General features: G+C 45.5%; 1 protein-coding gene across 1 annotated transcript in view; it reads right to left on the bottom strand.

Moving 5' to 3' along the window:
- The window catches only part of LOC125113481 (phospholipid-transporting ATPase IB-like), a 168,777-nt gene that overhangs the window by 138,400 nt on the left and 3,740 nt on the right, over nt 1-26,637 (bottom strand). Inside the window, exons 3-8 of the mRNA XM_047756226.1 lie at nt 15,260-15,402; nt 11,821-11,920; nt 9,379-9,477; nt 7,345-7,390; nt 6,322-6,362; nt 3,768-3,841 (exon numbers count right to left, since the gene is read on the bottom strand). Coding sequence (XP_047612182.1) covers nt 3,768-3,841; nt 6,322-6,362; nt 7,345-7,390; nt 9,379-9,477; nt 11,821-11,920; nt 15,260-15,360 — 461 coding nt within the window. The 5' untranslated portion in view covers nt 15,361-15,402. The remainder of the gene's footprint in view (nt 1-3,767; nt 3,842-6,321; nt 6,363-7,344; nt 7,391-9,378; nt 9,478-11,820; nt 11,921-15,259; nt 15,403-26,637) is intronic.

The following is a 26,637-nucleotide window of genomic DNA, read 5'->3' on the forward strand; positions in this document are numbered from 1 at the left end:
GGAACAGAGATATTTTGAAGCAAATTTGTATACAACTTTGGAAACTACACTGGTATTAATCTAAACTAGATTGTTACAAATCAAGGTGCTGATGGAAATCCCCAAGGCAACAGAATATAAATCATATATATAGTAAAAGAAACAACAGAGAATTAAAAACATACCAGAATGTATTTTATATACCAGAATATCTATCTATTTAGCACAAAAGAAGCCAGTGGAAAGGAAGTGAAGAACAAAAAGACACAGTATACAAGAAAACAAATAGCAAATGGCACATGAAAATCCTCCTTTTCAGTAACACCATAAACTGATTATATCCCCCATTAGAAGGCAGAGAGTGGAAAAAATGGATTTAGAAACAAAATAAAAACATTATACAACTATATGCTTTCTATAAGAGGCGACACCTGAGACTCAAAGACACAGGTTCTCGTCTTGGATCAGTGGAAACGAATCTGACCAGCATCCATGAGGACGCAGGTTTGATCTCTGGCTTCACTCAGTGGGTTAAGGATCCAGTGTTGTTGTAAGCTGTGATGTAGGCCGGCCGCTGCAGCTCCAATTCAGCCCCTAGCCTGGGAACCTCCATATGCCACATGTATAGCCCTGAAAAGCAAAAAATAAAATAAAATAAAATAATTTTAAAAAAAGATTCAAAGACACAAACAGGTTGAAAGTAAGAGGATAGGAAAAGATATACCATGCAAACAGTAAAAGTGTCATTGTGGCTATACAAATATCATACAAAATAGACTTTAAGATAAAATCATTACTAGATAGATATTTTATAGTGATAAAAGGGTCAATCTGTCAAGAAGATATAGCAATGATAAATATATACACACACTGAACAACACAGGTCAAAATAAATGAAGCAAAAACTCAAAGAACTGGAGTTCCCATCGTGGCTCAGCGGAAATGAATCTAAATAGCATCCATGAGGATGCAGGTTCAATCCCTGGTCCTGCTCAGTGCGTTAAAGATCCAGTGTTGCCATGAGCTGTGGTGCAGGCCACAGATGCAGCTTGGATCCTGCACTGCTGTGGCTGTGGTGTAGGCGGGGTGGCAACAGCTCCAATTTGACCCTGAGCCTGGGAACCTCCATATGCCCCGAGTGCAGCCCTCAAAAGACCAAAAAAAAAAAAAAAAAACCTCAAAGAGCAGAAGTGACAGACAATCCAACAATAGTTGGGAACTTCAATACTTCACTTTCTATAATGGATAGAGCAACGAGGCAGACAGCCAGCATGGAAACAGAAGATGCTAACAACACTATACTCAAACTAGACCTCACAGACATCCAGAGAACATCCATCCAGCAACAGCAGAATGCACGTTCTTCTCAAGCACACAGGGACTGTTCTTCAGGGCTGACCATATGCTAGACCGTACAATAAGCCTCAATAAATTTCAAGTATTGAAATCACACAGAGTGTACTTTCTGATTATAATGGGATAGAGGTAAAAATCAATAAAGGAAACAAATTTGGGAAATTCACAAATATGTGGAAATTAAGCAATACACTCCTAAATTACCAATGGGTCAAAAATAAAAAGGAAATCAGAAAATACTTTGAGGTGAGAAAAACAAAGATACAACATACCAAAATTCATGGGATGCAGTTAAAGCAGTGCTTAGGGATAAATGTATAGCTGTAAATGCCTATATTTACAAAAAGAAAGATTTCAAATCAATAACCTAACTTTACACCTTGAGAAACTAGAAAAAGGAGTTCCCGTCATGGCTCAGTGGAAATGAATCTGACTAGCACCCACGAGGACACAGGCTCAATCCCTGGCCTCATCCAGTGGGTTAAAGGATCTGGCATTGCTGTGAGCTGTGGTGTAGGTCACAGATGAAGGTCGGATCTGGTGTTGCTGTGGCTGCGGTGTAGGCCAGCGGCTGCAGCTTGATTCAACTGCTAGCCTGGGAACCTCCATGTGCCATGGGTGTGGCCCTAAAAAGACCAAAAAAGAAAAAAAAAGACACTAGAAAAAGAAAGATATTCTAGATTCTCTTACAAATAAAAATTCCAAGCTTGAAGAATACAAGAGGAGACTATATATATGTGTGTACATACGTAAACATAAAATACCTCCAGAATTATACACAAGAATATAACAGTATTGACTGTCTGATGGTCAGTGGGGCGGGAGGGGAGTCACTGTCTGTCTTTTCACACGTTTTCTTTCTTTCCTTCCTTCTTTCTAGGGCCACACCCGCAGCATATGGAAGTTCCCAGGCTAGAGGTCGAATCAGAGCTGCAGCTATGAGCCTGCACCACAGCCACAGCAGTGCGGGATCCGGGCTGTGTCTGCAACTTACACCCCAGCTCACATCAATACCGATCACCAGATCCTTAACCCACAGAGCAAGGCCAGGGATCAAAGCCACATCGTCACAAACACTATGTCAGATTCTTAACCTGCTGAGCCACAATGTGACCTCTTTTCACACCATTTAAAACTTGAAACATAATGTGAATTAGCTATTTCGGAGTTCCCGTCGTGGCGCAGCGGTTAACGAATCCGACTAGGAACCATGAGGTTGCGGGTTCGGTCCCTGCCCTTGCTCAGTGGGTTAACGATCCGGCGTTGCTGTGAGCTGCGGTGTAGGCTGCAGACGTGGCTCGGATCCCGCGTTGCTCTGCCTCTGGCATAGGCTGGTGGCTACAACTCTGATTAGACCCCTAGCCTGGGAACCTCCATATGCCACGAGAGCGGCCCAAGAAATGGCAAAAAAATAAATAAATAAATAAATAAATAAATTTAAAATGGCCTATAAAACTTCGCTTCTAAATTATAAATGCTCTATGTTTTAATGTATTCATATAACAATCACTTTACCATTACTCTATCCAAGTCTAGACTTGCTTACAACCTTGTATTAGTGTTTCTACTTTCACAACACATTTGCATCCTCATCACCATATCATCATTCTGTTTTTACAACTACTGTGTGAAAAAAGACGAAATAAGGGGGATATTTTTCCTGAGAGATGAAAGAACCAAGAACACAACAAGAGAAGGTGTTTCAAATAAAAAAGCTTGTTCATATACTTCAGTTTTTTTCCATTAGACCAATAGCTCTCACTTTTAAAAATTTTGGAGTTCCCTTCATGGCTCCGCGGTGAATGAACCCGACCAGGATCGATGAGGATTCAGGTTTGACCCCTGGCCTTGCTCAGTGGGTTGAGGATCCAGTGTTGCCATGAGCTGTGGTGTAGGCTGCAGACGCGGCTCGGATCCCGCGTTGCTGTGGCTGTGGTGTAGGCCGGTGGCTACAGCTCCGATTCAACCCCTAGCCTGGGAATTTCCACATGCTGCGAATGCGGCCCTTGGGAAAAAAAAAAAAAAGGAATTAATCTAAAAATTAAGACAGGAGAATGTACAGGTGAATTAAAGAAAAGCGAACACAAGTACAGAATAGCAGTTGTCAAACTATGACCTAAAGGCCAAATCTGGCCCCTGCCTATTTTTATAAATAAAGTTTTATTGGAACAGAGCCATACCAATTTTTTATATATTGCCTATGGCTGCTTCTGATGTTACAAAGGCAGAGCTGAAAGCTACAACAGAGACAGCATCACCCCCAAAGCTGAAGACATTTACTCTGTGTCCTTTTGTAGAAAACATTCGTAGTCACCGGTCTACCATCCAGAGAACGGCAGGGTGAAAGGGGTGAGAGAGGGCAATGCCTGTGGTCTTCTTACAGTCTCTGACCCCAAGCGAAAGTGCCTGCAGCGCTCACTCGAGTAACTAACCTGGAAGAAATGAGGACCACGTCTGCAGGGAGGAACTGCCCGTCTGTGGCCTTCACAATGTCACCCACATTCACCTTTCGAGTCAGGAGAGAACACACAGAATCATGCATTTTAAAAAGGACAAACAAAGGCAAAATGTGTCAAATAACCTCAAGAAAAAGGACAACGTGAAAATCCCGGAGCCATCCTGATAAGTTTCAGCTACATTAGAACAACGTCATTTCCTCTTTTTTCTCTTCTCTTTCTTTTTTGCGGCTGCGTTCACAGCACGCGCAAGTTGCTGGGCCACAGCAGCGACAACCATGCCGGATCCTTAACCAGCTGAGCCACCGGAAAACTCCGTAACACCTCTATTTCCCGATGTCTTCATTTCTCTAAAACTGCTGTTCCTAACTAAGGGCTATTCTGCCTTCCACATCCGCCAGGGGACACTTGGCAATGTCTGGAGGTATTTTTGGTTGTCACAGTGGTGGGGGTTTTAGGGGATGACTCTACTGTCACTGAATGAGTCGAAGCCAGAGATGCTGCTAAACTTTCCGCAATGCACAGGACAGCCCCGCCCTCGGGAGTCATCCAGCCCAAAGTGTAAACAATGCCAAGGTGGAGACCCACTGGTGGCACCACATTTGCAACGCTGTGCTGTTCGTACACCATCACACTATCATTGCTTGCCTAGCGTCTGCCTTCCTCTGCCGGTCTGTGAGATTCACAGAGACTCAAGAAAATGTCTGTCTCACTCCTAGGTGAAGCCCCAGTGCTCACACCAGTGCTTCTACTGTAGTAAGCACTCAAGAAATACTTGTTGACTAAATATATGAATGAAATCTAATTTTTAAATGAGGAAAAGCAAGAGACATAAATTCTAGGAATGATTCATGGTGAAAGCATCTTAAGCTCTTGACAATTTCTTCTTGGATACTGACCCTTTAACAAACTGAGAATTGATGCTGTGCTAAGTACTAAAGGCATAGTTCTTTTTTTTTTTTTTTTGTCTTTTTGCCATTTCTTGGGCCACTCCTGCAGCATATGGAGGTTCCCAGGCTAGGGGTTGAATCGGAGTTGTAGCCGCCGGCCTACGCCAGAGCCACAGCAACGTGGGATCCGAGCCGCGTCTGCGACCTACACCACAGCTCACGGCAACGCCGGATCCTTAACCCACTGAGCAAGGGCAGGGACCGAACCTGCAACCTCATGGTTCCTAGTCGGATTCGTTAACCACTGCGCCACGACGGGAACTCCAAGGCATAGTTCTTAAAGGGACAGCCCTTCCCTGGGCAGCTGGAAAAGCCAGGGGTCTAAATTCTTTCCTCGACCAAGTTCTGGGCCTGCATTTAAAAAATAATTTCTAACTGGAGGATGAGGAGACTATGATTTCCATTGATTCACTGTATGATTTATGATGACACAGATGATTTCCATATGAATTGAGCCTCAGATTAATTAAACACTTCAGATCAAAGTTAGGAGTGAACTTTAGATGCTACAATGTGTCTTTATAAACAGCAAGCACAACCCCTAGGGGAGGGAAAAAAAAGACTGACAGGACAACTTTCACAACTTAAAGTCCACAAGCACAACAAACAATAAAGCATTTATAGCATATAAACAACCAATTTACAGCAAGATCTAAAAATGGCTAGAATAATACAAATGAGAACCGTGAAATTAAAACTGGAATTTCCGCAGAAACAATACTGAGGTAGGAAGTTAATATACAGCCGCGGACCTGAGAGCAGGAGGTCATCTCCCCAAAGGGCAATCGGAACCTCACGTCTCCCACAAACCGTCTCTTTTTCTTTTTGACCACAGAGCCCTCCACGAGCGTCCTTTCCTTTGCTAAGCACGGATGTCCAGAGCGCTCCCCTTGGGCACATGCGCAGAAAGGACACAGAGGGACAGAGTTCAAGCCCCTGGCTCTGGCTGCCGGCCTGGATCTTGCAGCCAAAGCCATGGGGTAGATTCGACCTCAATCCCGCCGTCACCTCTGCTCAGTCAGAAGCCCACCACGGCCTCACGCCCCGCCTGCTGTACTCGCAGCTCCCCCTTCCCAGAGGCGCGCCATCGGGCACAGAGGGCTACCCTGCCATTCTTCTTGCCCTTGGTCCCAAAGAGAGGATCTAAAAGCAGTCCCTCTTGACTCAGCTGGCTTCTCTCTCTCAGGGAAGGAAATACCGATGATACTTAGAAATGGACACATTCTGAGAGTCAGCTCTCAAAGGAATTTGACACTGGTCACCAAGCAGCTACTGAGGAGCACACAGTCAGACACTAGCCCCTGGACAGCTTTACTTTATCCCCGAAGGGCAAACGTTATGACAACATTGCCCGGATGTTCTCCATGGGTCATCTTGTGCCCAGAGCAACTGTGTGTGAACCACACAATGACACCTGCTAGCTGTGTCACCTTGAACAAGAGACTCATTCTCTTTGATCCTTTGCTTCCTCATCTACAAAATGGGACAATATGATGCTTCCTAAAGATCCGCTTCCCAGATCAAAAATCTGCAGCTTTAAATACCGTGGGTACTTATGACTAAGTTAAATACACTCTTACCTCTTTCCACAAAATCACCTGCCACATATTCTGTCTTAACACTGAAAAAGAAACAGTTATGTATTCATTGTAATTATTGCACTGGGTAAAGTCCAAAATAATAAAAGATACCTCTTCCCCAAAACTGCAGGCATTTATTTATAAATTATTATTTTGTTAATTTAACTTTTGTATAAACTCACAGAGTATGTAATTCTGTTCATACGCACTAACCCCAAAAGACAGCAATACACTGGCCTTGATGGGACAGCGGTGAGCATAGCTGCCTTCCAAAACAGAGCAATATGTAACAAAATGCAACATAATATGATACGGGATAGAATACAGACAGACAGACAGAGAGGCTGTATTAAGTCACTTCCAGTCCCAAAGAGAACACAGTCTGCTGCTATACGCTAAAATACTGGCTGATGGCCTGGAAAGCATCATAAGATATTTCTAATCAATACGGAGATAGCACACATCAAAACGAGGACGGAGAGAGGTATGCAACACCCAGGTCCTCTTTATGGACGTGAGAGCTGTTCGTATGCTGGATACCCATCCCCCCGTCTTTTTTCTCTTTCTGTATTCTAGTCAGCATCATTACTGACTCTAAGCGTCCTTCTAGTTTTTGTTATTTGGTTTTACACGTCTTTAAATTAAAAAATGTTACAGGAGTTCCCGTCGTGGCGCAGTGGCTAACGAATCTGACTAGGAACCATGAGGTTGCGGGTTCGGTCCCTGCCCTTGCTCAGTGGGTTAAGGATCCGGCATTGCCGTGAGCTGTGGTGTAGGTTGCAGACACGGCTCAGATCCCGCGTTGCTGTGGCTCTGGCGTAGGCCGGTGGCTACAGCTCCGATTCAACCCCTAGCCTGGGAACCTCCATATGCCGCGGGAGCGGCCCAAGAAATAGCAACAACAACAACAAAAGACAAAAAGAAAAAAAAATGTTACAAAACATACTGCACGTATCTACTTGCTGAATCTGGATATATTCTCAGAGTGAAGGAGTCATAAAAAAACTCAATCTAATATCTTACCTATTGTGTTCTTCGAGTTAACTAATCTGTCTGCCATATGTCGTTTCTGTTATAGAAAAAAAAAAAACATGATGTCAAAAGTTCCAAATGAATCATTCAAATCACAGTACAAGTCACAGCAGTTTTAAGAAAAGAACAGAGGCAGCAAACCTAACCATACAGTCTTTTTTTGGCTATAACTGATCTCAATTTTGCTTCTCCCTTACACGCCTCCAGAAATGGAGATGTGACCTAAGAGAGGCAGTAGAGCAGTGGGCTCAGGTGTGGGGCTCCCAGGGCCTGCCTGCCTTGGTTGATATCCCAGCTCTGCCCCTTACTAATGCAGCCGGTCAGGTCACTGACTTGCCTGCGCCTCAGTTTAAATGAATACACAGGGGTTCCCACTGTGGCAAATCGGGATCAGCAGCGTCTTGGGAGCACTGGGATGCAGGTTTGGTCCCTGACCCCGCAAGCACAGTGGGTTACAGATCTGGCGTTGCCGTGGCTGTGGCTTAGATATAGGCTGATGCTTGGATCTGATCCATATGCCTTGGAGAGGCCAAAAAAGAAAATAAATAAATAAATACACACAGACACACACCCTCACATGCACATAGACACATGTTATTCAGAGCTTACTAGATAGTAAAGTGCTGCTTGAAACAGTAGCATTTTATACGATGCGTAATGGCTGTGTTTCGTTAAACAGTTAGCAATTTTGAACACTGCCCCACTTAACGGACGGCTTTTGAGTCTGAAAAACTCTTTCACATTATAAGCCAATCAAAAGGCCAGCAACCAAAGAGACGTTCCTGGCGACACGGCAAGACGGTAGGAGTCAGGCGGAAGCGTGCCAAGGACCTCAGCCGGTGATCCTGGAACTGAGCCTCCGGACGGTGAGCGAGGGGGAGGGACCGCAGGAGTGTGACCCCCGATGCAGCTGGGCGGGTCGGGGCAAAGCCAACACTGACAACGAGCTCTCCTATGTCTCCCCGAGATCAGCAGCCCGTGTGACCCCGCTGACAAGGTTATAGCACAATTTGTGTGCACATATGTTTCTGCCATTCAGGATTTTCTCCTCTGGCTGGATTACATCCCTGAAGACACTATCATGGTTCTTATGACAGCTATTAGGTCTTACTAGTCTCTCAAATATACATGTAATTTAAAATTTGAGGGGAATTCCCGTCGTGGCGCAGTGGTTAACGAATCCGACTAGGAACCATGAGGTTGCGGGTTCCGTCCCTGCCCTTGCTCAGTGGGTTAACGATCTGACGTTGCTGCGAGCTGTGGTGTAGGTCGCAGACGCGGCTCGGATCCCGAGTTGCTGTGGCTCTGGCGTAGGCCGGTGGCTACAGCTCCGATTCGACCCCTAGCCTGGGAACCTCCATATGCCGCGGGAGCGGCCCAAGAAATAGCAACAACAACAACAACAATAACAACAAAAAAAAATAAAAAATAAATTAATTAATTAAATAAAATAAAATAAAAATAAAATAAAATTTGAAACCTCAGAACTGTCACTCTTCACATCAACTACAGACTTAAAGAATCATACAGTTCCAACCAACAGCCTAAAAAAAAGAGTAAGAAACACACCTCTCGGAGGTCCCATCGTGGCTCAGTGGTTAACGAATCTGACTAAGAACCATGATGTTGTGGGTTCGATCCCTGGCCTCAATCAGTGAGTTAAGGATCTGGCCCTGCCATGAGCTGTGGTGTAGGTTGCAGCCGAAGCTTGGATCCCGCATTGCTGTGGCTCTGGCATAGGACTGCGGTACAGCTCTGATTAGACCCCTGGCCTGGGGACCTCCATATGCCACAGGTAGGGCTCTAAAAAGACAAAAGACCAAAAAAAAAAAATACACCTCTTATATTCAAGGCAGTGTTTTTCTGGTTTTATTTTTTGACTACACCCGTGTCATGCGGAAGTTCCTGGGCCAGGGATCGAACATGTGCAACAGCAGTGACAATGCTGGATCCTTAACCACTAGGCCACGAGGGAACTTATCCTAAGGCAGTGGGCTTGAGAGCATTTACTAACAATAAACTTACGTAATCTTCTACAATCTCTTTGATGCCTGAAATTACAAGAATAATCAGCAAAGGCAACAGAGTTGTATATTTTCCCGTTGGAGACACATCTGGAATTTGCTGCAAAATAGAGTTACACTATTAATTTTATAAGTCCTTGGTATATTTTGCATACAATGCAAGTTACATTACTAGCAGCAAGTTACACTACCAGTAGCAGTGTACGCTACTGGTCAGGACATGACAACATAGACGCAATATAAAGGGGAAGGAGATGCAGCATAACCATCCCTGTATAAACAACTAGCTACTGCGTAGCACAGGTAATTATATTCAAAATCTTATCATAACCTATCATGGAAAAGAATCTGAAAAAGAACATACATGTATGTATAAAGAATCATTTCGCTGTGTACCTGAAATTATCACATTGTAAATCAACTATACTTCAATCTTTTAAAAATCCCTCAAGTGTGACCCTAAATATTACATAATGTGTAAAAGTACCCAGTTCAGTTGCTTAATAATTGACTTCGGTCATTGTGTCACCTTTATTATTATTATTATTATTATTTTGTCTTTTTGCCTTTTCTTGGGCCGCTCCCACGGCATATGGAGGTTCCCAGGCTAGGAGTCGAATCGGAGCTGTAGCTGCTGACCTATACCACAGCCACCGAAACACGGGATCCGAACCGCGCCTGTGACCTACACCACAGCTCACGGCAACGCCGGATCCTTAACCCACTGAGCGAGGCCGGGGATCGAACCCGAAACCTCATGGTTCCTAGTCGGATTTGTAAACCACTGAGCCACGACGGGAACTCCATGTGTCACCTTTAGAAAAGAAATTTTTTTATGTTTTGGTAGGAACAGCTCAAAATGTAAATGTTTCAAATAGCATGTTTTTTAAATAGTTAAATCCAAAAGACCAGCTCTCTTAATTGAGGATGAGAGGAAAAACTGGAGGCCCAAAAGAATGTTGCCTAGACACAAATTACCTGTGACTGGCACTCTAGGGCTACCTCCCATTGTCTAAAACACGAGAAATAAAACAATTGAGGAGTTCCTGATGTGGCACAGCAGAAATGAATCCAACTAGGAACCACAAGGTTGCGGGTTTGATCCCTGGCTTCGCTCAGTGGGTTAAGGATCTGGCATTGCCATGAGCTCTGGTGTAGGTCACAGCTTGGACCTGGTGTTGCTGTGGCTCTGGGGGGGGGAGCAACAGCTGGGGGCAACAGCTCCAATTGGACCCCTAGCCTGGGAACCTTCATATGCCGTGGGTGTGGCCCTAAAAAGCAAAAAAAAAAAAAACCCAGAAGTGATTGAAACTGAGGCGTGGTAGTTTTCTGATGTAAGGGTAGGTGAGGGCCAGATCTGAGTTCAGGACAAGTTCTTAGGCCCCCATTTCCAGACCTGGGCCTGTGTGTACTCTCCATCTTGCCTTATCATTTTTTGTTGCTTATTTCTTTGCATGACACATAAACACAATTCGGCCTTAAAAACGGGAAATTGTGTCATATGCGACAAGAAGGATGATCCTTGAAGAAATAAGCCGGTCCCAGAAGAACAACACTGTATCATTCTATTGATGAGACATCTCTAAAAGAGTCAAACTCAGAGAATGAAAGAGAAGAATAAAGTTGGGGGGCAGGGGGAGTGGGGAGCTGTTGTTCAGTGAATATAAGGCCTCAGTTATGGAAGGTAAGTTCGGGAGATCTGCTGTACAAAAAAGGGCCTACAGTTAACCATCTTTATTGGATACTTAAAAATCTGTTAGGGGAGTAGACCTCATGTTAAGTGTCCTTACTACTATTTGAAAACAAAAAGAAAGATGTTTTTTCGTTTGTTTTTGTTTAAGGCCCACGCCTGTGGCATGCGAAAGTTCCTAGGCCAGGGGTCAAATCAGAGCTACAGCTGCCAACCTACACCACAGCCACAGCAATGCTGGATCTGAGCCACGTCTGTGACCTACACCACAGCTCACGGCAGCTCCAGATCCTTAACCCACTGAGCGAGGCCAGGGATCGAACCCAAATCCTCATGGATCCTAGTTGGGTTCATTACTGCTGAGCTACAACGGGGACTCTGAAAGATGCTATTTTAAACTAACCTTCAGGGTTGTTTGTTTTTTAATTATTCCTTTCAAAATACAGTAGAGCCATCCTACCATGGAGGCGGCACAAATGACAGGAGTCATTCCAATAATATCTCATTAATGATCTAAACCAGGTTGAACTGAAGACCAGTTAATTCATCTACTCTGCAATAACCCATCTTTCAGCCCAGAAGTGGACTTTCGGTGTCTCACTGAATAACTTAAACATTGGATGAAGAGTTCTCTTCTCACAGCGTTTAAATTTATTCTCTGTATCAAACTCTTACTTCAGCTAAGGAAGCTTTTTATACCTTATTTTTTGCTTCTTAAAAATCTCAGCCCACCACCCTGTCCGGGAACATTACCTGCAGTATCGTGATGAAGAGGAAGAAAGCGTTGGCTGCTTTGCTGAACTGCAGGTACAGATACCGCGGGAGAAAGGACCACAGGCTGTACTTGGCTGTGCTGTGGGTGAAAAGAAAAGTGCATTTCAGCTAACGCTGTGAACTCAGAAAACACTGACGCAGGACGCAAACATTAGTTATAACCCAGAAGTGGATAAAGCAGTGTTTTAAAACGCTGACCCTTTTCTAAAGATATTTTGTCTTTTTCACAGCATTCGTTGTCATCGAAAACATACCTAGGATAAAAAAAGAATTTTCCTCCCCTTGCTGTACAGTGGGAAAATAAAAAAAAAAATAAATAAAAAATAAAATAATTTTCCCCACTTCAGGAAGTATTATCAATATGAATACAGGCACAGAGAACCAAGGATCAGAAAGCAGAAAGCAGCGTGTTACCTAAGCATATGGAAATGAGAAGGAGAGGAGCACATCTTTCATTTCATTAATAATTGAGATTGTTTATTCACTCAGCAAACATTTATTGAGCAGCTGTTATGTGCTGAGGAACTAGGTGTTCTGGGTGTTTGAGATACATCAGGAAAAACAGAAAGATTCCTGCCCTTATGAGGCTTACAATCCAATGGAGCAAGACAAACAATAATCAATAAACACAATAAATCCGTTACCTATAGCTATAGATATATGTTAGAAGGAGACAAGCAAGATTCAGCCTCCATTTTCTAATTGCCTGTAATGCTTATAGTAAAACTTCTCGGGAGCTCCCATCGTGGCACAGCAGAAACAAATCCAATTAGTATCCATGAGGATGCGAGTTCAACCCCTGGCCTCACGCAGTGGGTTAAGAATCCAGCACTGCCGTGAGCTGTGGTGCAGGCCAAAGACTCAGCTCAGATCCTGGGTTGCTGGGGCTGTGGTGCAGGCCGGCAGTTGTAGCTCCGATTGGAGCCCCAGCCTGGGAACCCCCCCTATGCCGCAGGTGCAGCCCTAATAAAAATTAAAGAAAAAAAAGTCTTAGCAACGTCCGTCTCACAGGCCACCCTTCAAAAATGTCCTGTCATTAAACAATACCTCAAACCCAATATCCACCCAAATGCCTAGGACCTGTCAGGGACAAAGAACACCGTCGCAGGTGTGTTTCTTTTTTCCCAGTTAATCTCCATCATCTGACAAGTTTCTGGTTTAGAAACTGGAAAGACCAAAACGAAAACCACACGCATTTCCGGTGATCGGAGAGGAGCCGGAGGCAGAGGAGACGTCAAGGACACATCCAGGATGAACTCCCCGCATCAGCACCGCACGGCACAAGACAGGGGAACTGACGAGGGTCATCCAGAAAAGGCCCAGTTCTGATCCTGCCGCCACCCGTCCGAGTGGCAGGCCAGGGCCTGGCACCGCCACTGGACAGGCAGCGGGCGTGAGGGGATCCCAGCCCACTGAGGCTCTTCGTTCCAGTAGGAAAGGGTGAGAGGCACCTAGTCAGCAGGGGACGAGGCAGGGGCCTGTCCCCAGGAGTCGGGGCTCAGGCATCCTCTGTTTCCATGGGTTACGTGTGAAAGCTGCTGCCCAGAACCAGGTGCCACCCTTCCGCTGGGGGAGGAAGCCCACAGAGTGTATTAAATAGGCCACAAGTCTAGCAAGCTCCCTGACCGTGCTGACATCATTCCGCTCATGGTGCTCCAAAAACCGACGAGAAGAACATGAAAACTATTTTTTAGAAAACACACACAGTGAGAGTAAACAAAATGCCAAAGGCACAATGAAGATACGTGTCGTAAACCATTATCTACTGATTAATATCTTAACAGACCACACAGGGTTAAAAACTATAGGAAACACAGGAAAGAACCGACAGACACATGCTAGTAGAAATACTAGCATAATTCTCTCAGTCTCGGCCCCCAGTAAAAGATATTGAAGATTTGGCAGTAGAGTTAAAATGCTTATCTGTCAAGAAATAGATAAATTGATAGAGGTGTACTTATATTAATGTGTTTTATGAAAGAAACTCTGTGCTCTTTATAGAGGATATATATTCTTTCAAGTTGGAATGCTTACAATGAACCAAAATTTTAACACGAATTTTCAAACAGAAATAACTCACACCATACTTCTCTGAGCAAAATGCAATAAAAACAGAAAACGGAAGTAGAAACAAAAAGAAAAATCTACTTAGAAAACAGAAGAGTCTCTTGCTTTTTAGGTGCTTAAATAAAGTAGAAATCAGAGCTATAAGGAGTGAAGTTCTAGTGAAAGAAAGACAAATCATTAAGCCAATAATAAACTCTCCAAATCCACAAAGAAACAGAAAGGAATTTATAGAACAAAAGAAGCACTACAAACTAGTTGGAAATGAAATGACTGATCAATCAATGGGAAAATAAATTAAGCTGGCTGCCCACCTCATTTCTCATACCAAAATAGAGTCCACCCAGGTAAAGATTTAAAGTTAAGGTGTTACCATCAGGGCTCAGTGGTTAACGAATCTGACCAGGAACGATGAGGTTGCAGGTTCCATCCCTGGCCTTGCTCAGTGGGTTAAGGATCCAGCGTTGCCGTGAGCTGTGGTGTGTGTTGCAGATGCGGCTCGGATCCCTCGTTGCTGTGGCTGTGGTGTATGCTAGAGGCTACAGCTCCGATTAGACCCCTAGCCTGGGAACCTCCATATGCCATGGGTGCAGCCCTAGAAAAAGGCAAAAGACAAAAATAATAATAATCATAAAATAAAGTTAAGACAAAAATACTGCCTCAGGCTAGTGCAGAGATGGGAGGTGACTACTCAAGAATACAGAGTTTCAGAGTTCCCATCGTGCCTCAGTAGAAACGCATCTGACTAGGATCCATGAGGATGCAGGCTCGATCCCTGGCCTGGCTCAGTGGGTTAAGGATCTGGTGTTGCCGTGAGCTGTGGTGTAGGTCGCAGGTGTGGCTTGGATCCCTCATTGATGTGGCTGTGGTGTAGGCCGGCAGCTGTAGCTCCACTCTGACTCCTAGCCTGGGAATTTCCATATTTCCTAAGAAGGAAAAAAAAAGTTCTATAAATATTAAACCCAGAGCCAAAATGAAGGGAGGTTACACTTCCTCATTCTGTGCCTTTCAAAAAGCAAATGTTTTATTCTCCCTTCGCTGCCAGAAAGCAGCCTTCCAGAGACCCAGGTTTACGGTGCTGGGTCTCCGATCCTCTTGGCCACCGGTTGCACCTTTGTCTTGAGTCTGCCCTTCTCGCTGAGCATTAAAACCCATGCCCTGGTCACCAGAACGGGGCACATGTCCTCGGCCTCTGGGTTCCCGCTCCGCCTTCATTTGGGGCCTCAGAGGCGTCCTCTTTCCTTGCCTCAGGCGCCGGGGACCCCTCGCCGCCTGGAGCATCCCTCACACAGGCGCCGTTTCTGCGGGGAGGCCCGCGCTTCCGCCCTCCCCGCCCAGCGCACCCCCGCCTCACCTGATGGAGTTTTTGCAGAAGCTGTTCCTGTGGGGTTCGTTGAGGTAAATGGTGCGGGCTTTAGTCCCAGCTGCCCTTGGCAGAGGCCGTCGCCAGCCCATGTTCCCTCCAGCTCTGACGGCTCGCAGAGAAGCACACAGGTCCTGTGGCGAGAGGGCACCAAAACGTGACAGAAGGGCAAACGAGGGCAGGCTCCACGGAGGGCGGCAGCTTCTGTGCGAGGGGGGGTGTCTGTGGATGTGGGTGTGAGTGTGTGTGCGTGTGTGCGCGCGTGTGTCTGTGTAGGGGAGCATCACACACAGCCTCTCCCAAGACCCCTGCTCCCTGTAGCAGAGAGGAGCTGGGATTCCGCCACCGCTCACACGCCCGCATCCCTATAGCCCCCGCACAGCCCAGGGAGGGGCCTGCGGCACATGAGTTAGGACCCATCAGGGCCCAGAAAGAGGCGGGTGGAGAGACAGAAGAAGCAACAGGAAGGATGGGCTGGCCCCCACGCCATCCCCAGAGTGTCCTGGCTGAAGAGCCGTGGCCCCAGGACCAGAGAAGGGACCCCGACCCAGAGACCTTCGGTTTGACTGAACTCCAAACAGCTGCCAGCCTGCCCATAGGCCCTTGGCCGCCCCTTCCTCCTCTCTAAGCAGAGCATTTACTTTAGAAAGCGTGTCCTTGTAAATTCTCACCCTACTCCCCTTAGAGTGTACCGAGGTCTCCTCAGAAGCCCCCCCTGCCAGCTCTGGGACCAGGGACTCTTCCCCCGACCTGGGGGAGCTCTTCCAAACGTCACCATCCAGGAGCAGAGAGCCCTAACTTCAGCGGGCGCCCTGCCCCAGGCTGTGAACTCCCTTCTGTCATGAGAGCAGAGAAAAACGACTTGTCCTTGCGGTGAAGCCAGTGGCCCGCGACCCTCCCCCCCACACCCCAGCTCCTAAAAACCCCTCCAGTCCCTCCCTCCTGCCAGAATCGTGAATACAACCTTCCCTGCCTGCTTCACTTTGCCATGTTCTGACACCTCCTAACCCCCAACACACATGAGGTTTTCGTCAAAAGGGCCAAAGAGAGTTTTATTAGGTTGGGGTGAGAAATCCAAGTCAGCTCGGGGAGAGGATGGTCCGTGCAGACCACTGGCACTAAGGACGTAGCTTTGCCCAGAGTCCAGGGCCCCAGATTTCCGAGACTTGTCAAAATCCCTCCGTTTCAGGGTGAACGCAGATGTTCAGATCCTTGGGGACAGGAATTCTTCCGCCATCACTGTGGTTTGGACAGCTGTTTCTCCGCTCCATCCGCTAACCACCCACCCACATGAGAGGGGAGGAAACAAATGACAAACACAAGGTGAGAGCCTGTGAGCTCGGCGGCTGCTGATGAAAAATAAAGCTGCGGCTCATCGCCGCTGCTCTCAGGGCTCCGTCCTGAAGCCCGCTGCCCCGCCGCTGCTCCCAGCAGAAAGGCCCAAGTCCCGGCAGAGGTCCCAGCGCACACACGGTGCCACGCTCCTCAGCAGGCGGCGGAACAGCAGCCCAGCAAACTGAGCAACAGGAAAAAATGAGGCGTTCCCATTGTGGCTCAGCAGAAACAAATCTGACTAGTAACCAGGAGGAGGCGGGTTTGACCCATGGCCTCGCTCAGTGGGTTAAGGATCTGGCGTTGCTGTGGCTGTGGTGTAGGCCAGCAGCCGCAGCTCTGAGTCCACCCCTAACCTGAGAACCTCCATATGCCTTGGTGCAGCCCTAAAAAGACAAAAAACAAACCAACAAAAAAAAAAAAAAAACAGTAAAAAACGAGCCAGCAGAGGATCCATGCAAAGGCACAGTGGATCAAGGAGCCCGTGGTGGAGGTTGCAGCTCTGGCTCAGATTCAGTCCCTGGTTCAGGAACTTCCACATGCTGTGGGGGCAGCCAAAAAAGAAGGAAAAAAAAAAGTCAAAGGAATTTTCTAAAGTCATTGGAAAGAGCTAATGGAAGAAATGAAAGAGAATAGCTTCAGGAAATGAAAAGCCACAGTGAAGCAACAAAAGCAATAGTAACAGGAGAGTGTGGTACACATACGCAGAAAACTACACAAGATAAAATGTTGTTTTGGGTTTGGGGGGATTTTTTTGCTTTTTAGGGCCGTACGCACGGCATATGGAGGTTCCCAGGCTAGGGGTCCAATCAGAGCTACGGCCCTAGCCACAGCAACGCCAGATCCGTAACCTACACCACAGCTCATGGCAATGCTGGATCTGCAACCCACTGAGTGACGCCAGAGATGGAACCTCCATCCTAGTCGGATGCATTTCCGCTGTGCCACAACGGAACTCCCTAAGCAAGATGAAATGAAAAACAGCACAGAAGATAAAGACCTGGAGAAAAATTATAGATTGAAGACAAAGGATACTCAATGTATGCAAACTGTCGTCCTCGAGGACAGAAACTAAAAAAAAAGAAAGAAAAAGAAACCGATAAAAATATTCAAAGCCGTTAGAACACATTTTCCATTAAAGAAGACCTTTCTTTAAGGAGCACAATATGACTAAGGACAATCTGATACAAAACAATCAACGCTGAAGAGCTTCCTGGTGGCTCAGCTGGTTAGGGATCTTGCTTTGTCACTGCCAAGGCTCTGGTTACAGCCGTGGTGTGGGTTTGATCCCTGGCCCAGGAATTTCTGCACGCCATGGGTGCAGCCAAAAAAATTTAAAAAAACAGGAGTTCCCTGTGTGGCGCAGCAGAAAAAAATCCGACTAGGAACCATGAGGTTGCGGGTTCGATGCCTGGCCTTGCTCAGTGGGTTGAGGATCCGGCGTTGCCGTGAGCTGTGGTGTAGGTCGCAGACGCGGCTCAGATCTGGCGATGCTGTGGCGTAGGCTGGAGGCTGGAGACTACAGCTCCGAATAGACCCCTAGCCTGGGAACCTCCATATGCCGCAGCTGCAGCCCTGAAAAGACAGAAAAAAAAGAGAATAAAAAATAAATAAATAGAAAAATCAGTGCCAAGACACTTCCTAATAAAGTTTGTTGGACTTTAAAAATAATGGAAAATTTTTTATTTTTTTTTTTTTTATCTTTTTGCCTTTTCTAGGGCTGCAACCTACACCACAGCTCACAGCAACGCCAGATCCTTAACCCACGGAGCAAGGGCAGGGACGGAACCTGCAACCTCATGGTTCGTAGTCGGATTCGTTAATCACTGAGCCACAATGGGAACTCCAAAAATCATTACTCTTAATCACAAACCAGTTGAATCGCTTACACAGGTTGAGGGGAGAGGGAACACTAAAGCCGCACACTTTACCACTGAAACATTCAAACTAGAGGCAGAGTACCCTACCAAGAAATGAATGAAAAGCTCCCATAACCAAGATTAGTAGGAAGCAGTGATTTATTTAGACACAAAAGTAAGGGTTTAGATAATGGTAGCCTGTCTTATTGTGACCAAACTCTCTGTTGAAACATTTCAAAATGCTGAAATTAAAAAAAAAAAAAAAAAAAGCTTTTTAAATGCATTGAATACTCAAGGTAAGGGCTATTATGAGACCAGAATTTAATCAAAAACAAAAAAATCAAGAGAAAAACATGAAAAATTCAAAAAATGCTTTTCCCCTGAAGAAATATGCCAATTCCTACTAAAATTAGCTGTAGAGAAATGGGGGTGGGGGGAGCTCCTGCTGTGATACAGAGGGTTAAGAACCCAACACTGTCTCTCTGAGGATGAGGGTTCAATCCCTGGTCTCACTCAGTGTGTCAAAGATCCAGTGTTGCCGCAAGCTGTGGCATAGGTCGCAGATGCAGCTCAGATCTGATGCTGCCATGGCTGTGGTGTAGGCCAGCAGCTGCACCTCTGATTCCACCCCAACCCCAGGAACTTTGATATGCTGTGGGTGTGGTTGTAAAAAAATTAGATAAAATAAATTTTAAGAAAGAAAAAGAAACGGGGTATTTAAGTCAAGACTCTGGTTCTGCCCAAAGTGGGGAATCTGCAAAAATTTCATGGTCACACAGATGCATCTCAGGGTCACGGGGAGCTGGAAAGAAACCTGCTCTATCCTCACGCGACCTCCCCCACAGGTGCTCTCCCACGTGCCCTGGCATTGCCCCAAGGAAGGACAGAGACAGAGAAAAGAGTGAAAGGAAGAGAGGAGGAGAGGGATAGAGCGAGAGAGAGGAAGGAAGGATGGAAGGAAGAAGGAAAAGAAGGAAGAGGGGTTGAGGGAGGGAGGAATGGAAAGGAAAGAAAAATGGGAGGCGGGAAGGAAAGGAAAAAGGGAGGGAAGAAAGGGAGGGAGGAGAAGGAAGGAAGGAGAGAAGAAAAGAGGAAGGAAGGAGGAAGGATGGAAGGAAGGAGGAAGGGAGAGAGGAGGGAAAGGAGGAGAGAGAGAGAAAGAACCCTTCCTAGAGGTCTATAACAGCTGATGGGATGGCTCTGTAGCAGAAGAACCCCAATTAACACCACCAGAGTTGACCATGAAACCTCAAGCTTTGTTAGCTCAAAACGGTTCCAAATTGGTAATGATACAAGCGACAGGCAGAAACAAATAGGCCTCCACTCCGAAGAAAAACACCCTCATCCTAGCCCTCAGAGAATCCCCACAAATGATTTATCGAGGGAAAGAAGTGACATACACAGCCAAAGAGGAAGCAGAGCACTGCGAAATAGAGCTTTTACAAAGAAAAGACAGCATGACTACCCACTAGAGATTTCAGATGCCTGAAGCAGAAGATACAGATTTCCTTAGAAAGAAAATAATCATACTTATACTATGTATGAAAAAAAACAAGCCCACAAGCTTTAACATGCCTGTATGGGGAGAAACTATGAAAAGTCACCCAACAAGGAATCAAAGAAAGGAATCAAATAAAACCTCTAGACATGGGGGGGTGGTCATGGTCAAACTTAGAGATTCAGTGGACAGTTCTGGCCACGGAGAGGATGCTGCTGAAAGTGAAAGTAATAAGATGAAATACAGATCAGAGAAATTACCCAAAATACAGCATGGGGGAGAACAAGACGCACTGTACATGAAAGAGCTTAGAAGACCAAGTAAACGAAGCGCAAAGATCTAACACCCTTTCGCGGGGGTCCCAGAGGGAAAGAGAAGGGAAAATGGAGCAGAGGCCACCTTGCGGAGAAAAAATGGCTATGGATCTTCCACAAGGGCAAGAAAACCTGTAAATCTGAGTAAGATAAATGAAAGGAAAATCACACTTGGCCTTAGAGTGAAGACAGAAAACAGAAGTCAAAGAAAAATCTTAAAATCAGCCAAAGAAAAATAAAAGAAAAAGGAACACTTTCCAAAATATTTTATGGAGCCACATGATAACGATACCAAAACCAAAATCATTACAAGGAAAAAATAGTACAAAACCTTCTATAAATCTGGGTATAAAAATCATCATCAAAGGGTTTAAAATCTACCAATATATGAAAGGACGGTACACTGTGACTTTTATAGGCTGAACTGTGTTCCCACCAAAGAAGCTATATTGACACCCTAGCCCAGGATCTTAGTGTGTGCATCTCTGGAAATAAATGGTCTCAGTTTAGTTTGGGCTGCTATTTAAAAAAATCATAGACAGGATAGCCAGTAAACAACAGGAATCTGTTCCTTACAGTTCAGAAGCTGAGAAGTTCAAGACCGTGGCCTCAGCATGGTCCCGTCTTCGTGCGGAACACCTGTGTGGTTCACGCCTGCCACCTCCTGTGGCCTCACCTGGAGGAGGGACCATGGACCTCTCGGGACCCTCTTTTATGAGGCAACAATCCCGTGGATGAGGCCCCGCCCTCACGCTGAAGCACCTCCCAAAGGCCCCACCTACTGACACCATCACCTTTGGGGGTGAGGACTTCAACATGTGAATGGGGGGCAGCGTGGGCACAAACACTCAGACCAAAGTAAGTTCTCTGCAGATTTAACCAAATTAGGATGACGTCATTAGGGTGGGTCCTAATCCAGTATGACCACTGCCCTTATAAAAGGGGAAATTTGAGAGTTCCCTGGCGCCTCAGCGGTTAAGGATCTGGTGTTGTCACTGCTGTGGTACGGGTTAACCTCCTGGCCTGGGAACTTTCATGTGCCGCCGCACGGCCAACAGCAGAACAAAACAACAACAAAGGGGCATGTGGACTCAGAGGCAGACACACACATAGAGGGCAGACGATATGAAGAGATGGGGAGAAAGTCGTGTGAAGGTGGAGAGAGAGGTGGGACTGCGCTGGCACAAGCCAAGGAATGTCTGCAGCCACCAGCAGCTGGAAGAGCAAAGAAGGACACTTTCCTACAGGCGTCACGTGGAGCTTGGCCCTACTGACACCTTGATTTCAGATTTCTATCCTCAAGAAACGGGAGACAATAAATTTCTGTTGTTCTAAATCTCCCATTTTGTGGGGCTTTTCTACAGCAGCCTTCGGAAACTAAAAAATGACCGTGTAGGGTTAGGGTTAGGGTCAGAAGTCAGGTTGAATCCTTTCAAAATAACGTAACATCAGAAGATTAAAGAGGAAAAGCTCTGAGATGATCTCGATAGATACAGAAGAAGCCTTTGACAGAATTTAACACTAATGATTAAAACCCTCAGAATGATTAAAACAAGAAAAGAGGGAACTGCTTCATCCTGACAAAGGCTACTTACGAGAAACCTGCAGCAAATGTCTACTTCATTGTGAGAGACCGAATGCGTTCTCTGTAAGACTGGCAACTACGCAAGGCTGTCCTGTCTCACCACATCTATAAATACTGTGCTGGGGGTTTTGGACACGGCAATAAGGCGAGAAAAAGAAACAAAAAGAAAGGAGAAAGGAAAAAAGAAGAAATAGAACGGTATACAAATACCACATGATGGCCTATGGAAAACACCCTCAAAGAATCGATTAAAAATTGTTCTGGTACCACGTAAAATCTTTAGAGGTCAAGACATTCATCCTTACAAAGGGTAAAAAGCTGAACAGACTGCAAATCAGCAACTCTTCTCAGATCCATCAGAGAACTGAAGTCACAGGGCAAATTACCACCCTGAAAACTAGAGAGATGTGTGAACTCAGAGATTCACAGATTATCTCTGGAGTCGGCACTGGAAGAAGCACTTAAATGGTAGCTGAATGATTCGAATTGCTGGAGCTGAGCCATGAACAACCTTGGGAGATAAAAACTCCTGGGGAGGGAGCCTTTGAGGGAGACCCACACTCTGCTGAGTTTAACCTTACGTAGCACCGCCAGATTCTCAGGGTGAAGATCAGAGAAAAGGCCCCTCACACTTCCAGCAAGGGAGGGGAAAGCGATTATTAAGAAACATGCCCAGTGGAGTTCCCGTCGTGGCTCTGCAGTTAACGAACCTGACTAGCATCCATGAGGATGCAGGTTCAATCCCTGGCCTCGCTCAGTGGGTTAAGGATCCGGCACTGCTGTGAGCTGTCATGTAAGTCGCAGACACAGCTTGGATCCCAAGTTGCCGTGAGCTGTGGCGCAGGCCAGCAGCTACAACGCCAATTTGACCCCTCGCCTGGGAACCTCCATATGCCACGGGTGCAGCCCTAAAAAGACAGAAAAAGAAGAAAAAGAAAAAGAAATATGCCCAGCTACATCTCGTCCTCCTTAATACAGGCCTGCACTCAAGGAAAGTCTTTTATCGATGCCAAACCAACCTGGACGAAGGGAAACACTTAACTCCAGCCCACTCTAGCCTTCTTATCTCAAGGGACGGGAAAAAACAGAAAAGCACTAACGAATGGCAAGACCAGGAGCAGAGGCACATGAGACTGAAACCTAATCACGGTTTTAGAGAAGCCCTCCATCTCACATACCGTACCACCACATCAACGGGTTCCTGTATAACAGCAGAGAATTACAGCCGAAAGGACTACAAGGCTAAGACCCTGTTTAAGAAGGAGTCAGAATCCTCTGGTAGCCTAGCAGCTTCCATCCCGGGCCCGGGAACTTCCATGTGCTGTGGGTGTGGAAGAAGAGGAGGAGGAGGAGGAGGAGTCTCTAGGAAAACCGAAAAAACAACAGAGCAGAGAAAAGTAAGGACACCAGGGGCACCTTTAGCCTCTGACACCTACAGCTACAGCAAACAATAAGCACAGCTTAACTTCTAGGCAGAGAAACATGAAACCTCACACTGAAGCACTGTTTCCTTTTACCAGGCACATACCTGACAAAAAATTACCGGGCATAAAGAGACAAAGCAAGCAACAGGGCCACACTCAGGTATGGTGGAGATTTTAGAATTACGATTATGATTAGACACTAAGAACTATGATTAGACACTAAGAACTCTAAGAGGGAAAGTGGACAAGATGCAGGAACAGATGGGTAACGTGTAAACTCCAAGAAAGAACCCAAAGGAAATGGTATCATGAAAAACACGGACTTCCCGTTGTGGCTCAGCGATAACAAACCCAACTAGTATCCATGAGGATGCGGGTTCCACCCCTGGCCTCATCCAGTGGGTTCAGGATCCGGCGTTGCCATGAGCTGTCGTGTAGGTCGCAGACGCGGCTCGGATCCCGCATGGCTGTGGCTCTGGCGTAGGCCGGCAGCTGCAGCTCAGACTCCACCCCTAGCCTGGGAACCTCCACATGCCACGGATGCGGCCCTAAAAAAAAAAAATTCTCACAACCTTCTAAATCAACTATACTTCAATAAAACTTTAAAAATGAAAAAAAAAAGATATTATAAAAAGGCATTGGGAAAACTAGGTATCCACAAACAAAAGAATAAAGTTGGACCCTTATCTCACACCATATAAAAAATAACTACAAATCAAAGACCTAACTGTAAGACCTAGAACATAAAAGTCCTAGGAAATATGGAGGAAAACCTTCAAGACGTTGGATTTACTGATGATTTCTTGGATATGACACCAAAAGCACAGGCAACAAAAGTGAAAATAGATAAACTGGACTTCATCAAAATTGAAAACTTTTGGAGTTCCCTTCGTGGCTCAGCAGTTAATGAACCCGATTAGGATCCATGAGGATGCGGGTTTGATCTCTGGCCTCGCTCAGGGGGTTAAAGATCCGGCGTCGCTGTGAGCTGTGGTGTAGGCCGGCACCATGGCTCCAGTTCGGCCCCAAGCCTGGGAATCTCTATACGCCGCAGGTGCGGCCCTAAAAAGCAAAAAAAAATTAAACAAATAAAAATAATAAAAAAATTAATTTCGTGTATCAAGTACACTATCAAGAGAGTGAAAAGACAACATGCAGAATGGGAGAAAATATCTGCAAATCAAATAGCTGGTAAGAGATGAATTTCCAGAATATATAAAGAATTCCTAAAACTCAACAACAACAACACCATTCAAAAACAAGAAAAGGACTGGAAGAGACCTTTCTCCAAAGAACATATACAAATGGCCAATAAGCACACGAGAAGACCCTCAACTCATTAGTCACAGTAAAACCACAATGAAATGACACGTCACACTCACGAGGGTGGCTATTTTTTTCCTAAGAAAAGGAAAACTACAAGTGTGGGTAAGGAGGTAGAGAAACCGGAAATTGGTAATGTATTGCGGACAGGAATGAAAAAACGGTACAACCTCTGGGCGAAACAACATGGCAGCTCCTCAACAAGTTGTACACAGTAATTACCGTGTGATCCAGAAATTCCACTTCCAGATATATATCCAAAAGAATCAAGAGCAGGGACTCAATCAGAAACTCGCGCATCAGTGGTTCACAGCAGCAGCATCCACTATAGCCACACACAATGGGATATGATTCAGCTTTAAAAAGGAAATGAAATTCTGATACATGCTACGTGGATGAAACTTAAAAACAGTATGCTACATGCAATAAACCAGACACAAAAGGACAAACACGATATGATTCCACTTATGTGATAGGGTCACTCTTTTTAATATTTCGACAATATTTCATTGAGACCGTCAAATTCAATGAGACCAAAAAAACAGAAGTAACCTGCGGATGGGGAAGGTGAATAAAGAAAGTTATTGTTTCATGGGTACAGAGTTTCTCTTTGCGATGACAGAAACTTTCTTGAAGTGCGTAGTGGTGACAGATGCAACACTTTGTGAGCATACTTAATGCCACTACATTGTGTACTTTAAAAATGGTTGAGGAGTTCCCACTGTGGCGCGGCGAGTTAAGAATCCAACTGCAGTGGCTCGAGTCGCTGCAGAGGCACAGGTTCCATCCCTGGCCCTGTGCAGTGGGTTAAATGAGCTGGTGCTGCCACAGCTGCAGCTTAGATTCAGACCGTGGCTTGGGAACTTCCATATGCCACAAGCGCGACCACTTCAAAGAAAAAAAGTTGAAACGGTACATTTTATATAGATCTTTTACCATAATATAAAACATACAATAGATATTGTAAAAGTATTACAATGTATAACAATGACTAGGGATGGAAGAAACCAAGAAAAAATGAGCAAACACTCATACATAGCCCTGGTGAGCAGCACTTACAAGTCTTTAGGGAATAAATGGACCGTTCTGCACATTATGCTGGAATAACTGGTCAGTGATATGGAAAAAATATTGTACATCTTACCTTACACTACTCACAAAAATATATTCCAGATTGGCTAAAAGTCTAAATATGAAAAACAAAATTTTATTTAAAATAAAATATTAGAGGAAACTACCACCTTTCCTGAGAGCAAGCCAACGTCTCCTATGCAACTAAATAGGAATGTACACAGATCCCAGCCATTCTACTCTAGGACACAGTTACCCAAGAACCCACAGGGCAGGTTCCTAAGAAGATGCGAACAGGTGTGTGAAAGGAGGAGCAGCTGGGAACAATCTAAGCATCCAAGGCGAGGGGAAGAGACAAGCTATGGCAGTGACCCCAGCAGAATCACCCACGCGATTCGGAGGCCGTTCCACAAAGGGACACAACAGGTCTTGAAAAAAAAATTTTATGAAAACTAGAAGAAGCTCAATGAGATTTATACCACATAACACTGATATGAAATTTTAGCACTTATATAAAATAAACATAATGGAGTTGCTGTTGTGGCTCAGTGGTTAACTAACCTGACTAGGAACCATGAGGATGCAGGTATGATCCCTGGCCTCGCTCAATGGGTTAAGGATCCAGCGTTGCTGTGACCTGTGGTGTAGGTCACAGATGCGGCTCGAATCTGGTGTTGCTGTGGCTGTGGTGCAGGCTGGAGGCTACAGCTCCCATTCGACCCCTAGCCTGGGAACCTCCATATGCCACGGGAGCGGCCCAAGGAAATAGCAAAAAAAAAAAACAAAAACCATGGGCTCCAGTCCCAATCTGGGTTCTGGCTGGCTTCGAGTCAGAGGTGTTTTTTTGGGTTCACTATGTGACTGGTTAGGGGTGCACTTGGTTTTCTTTGGCCTTAAGGTGGTAGCAGAGACAAAAATTAGGGAAGGTGTTGGTTCTGAATCAAGTCCTGGTTGTTTGGGGGC

Source organism: Phacochoerus africanus, chromosome 13, assembly GCF_016906955.1.
Source record: "Phacochoerus africanus isolate WHEZ1 chromosome 13, ROS_Pafr_v1, whole genome shotgun sequence".
NCBI classification, from domain to species: Eukaryota; Metazoa; Chordata; class Mammalia; order Artiodactyla; family Suidae; genus Phacochoerus; species Phacochoerus africanus.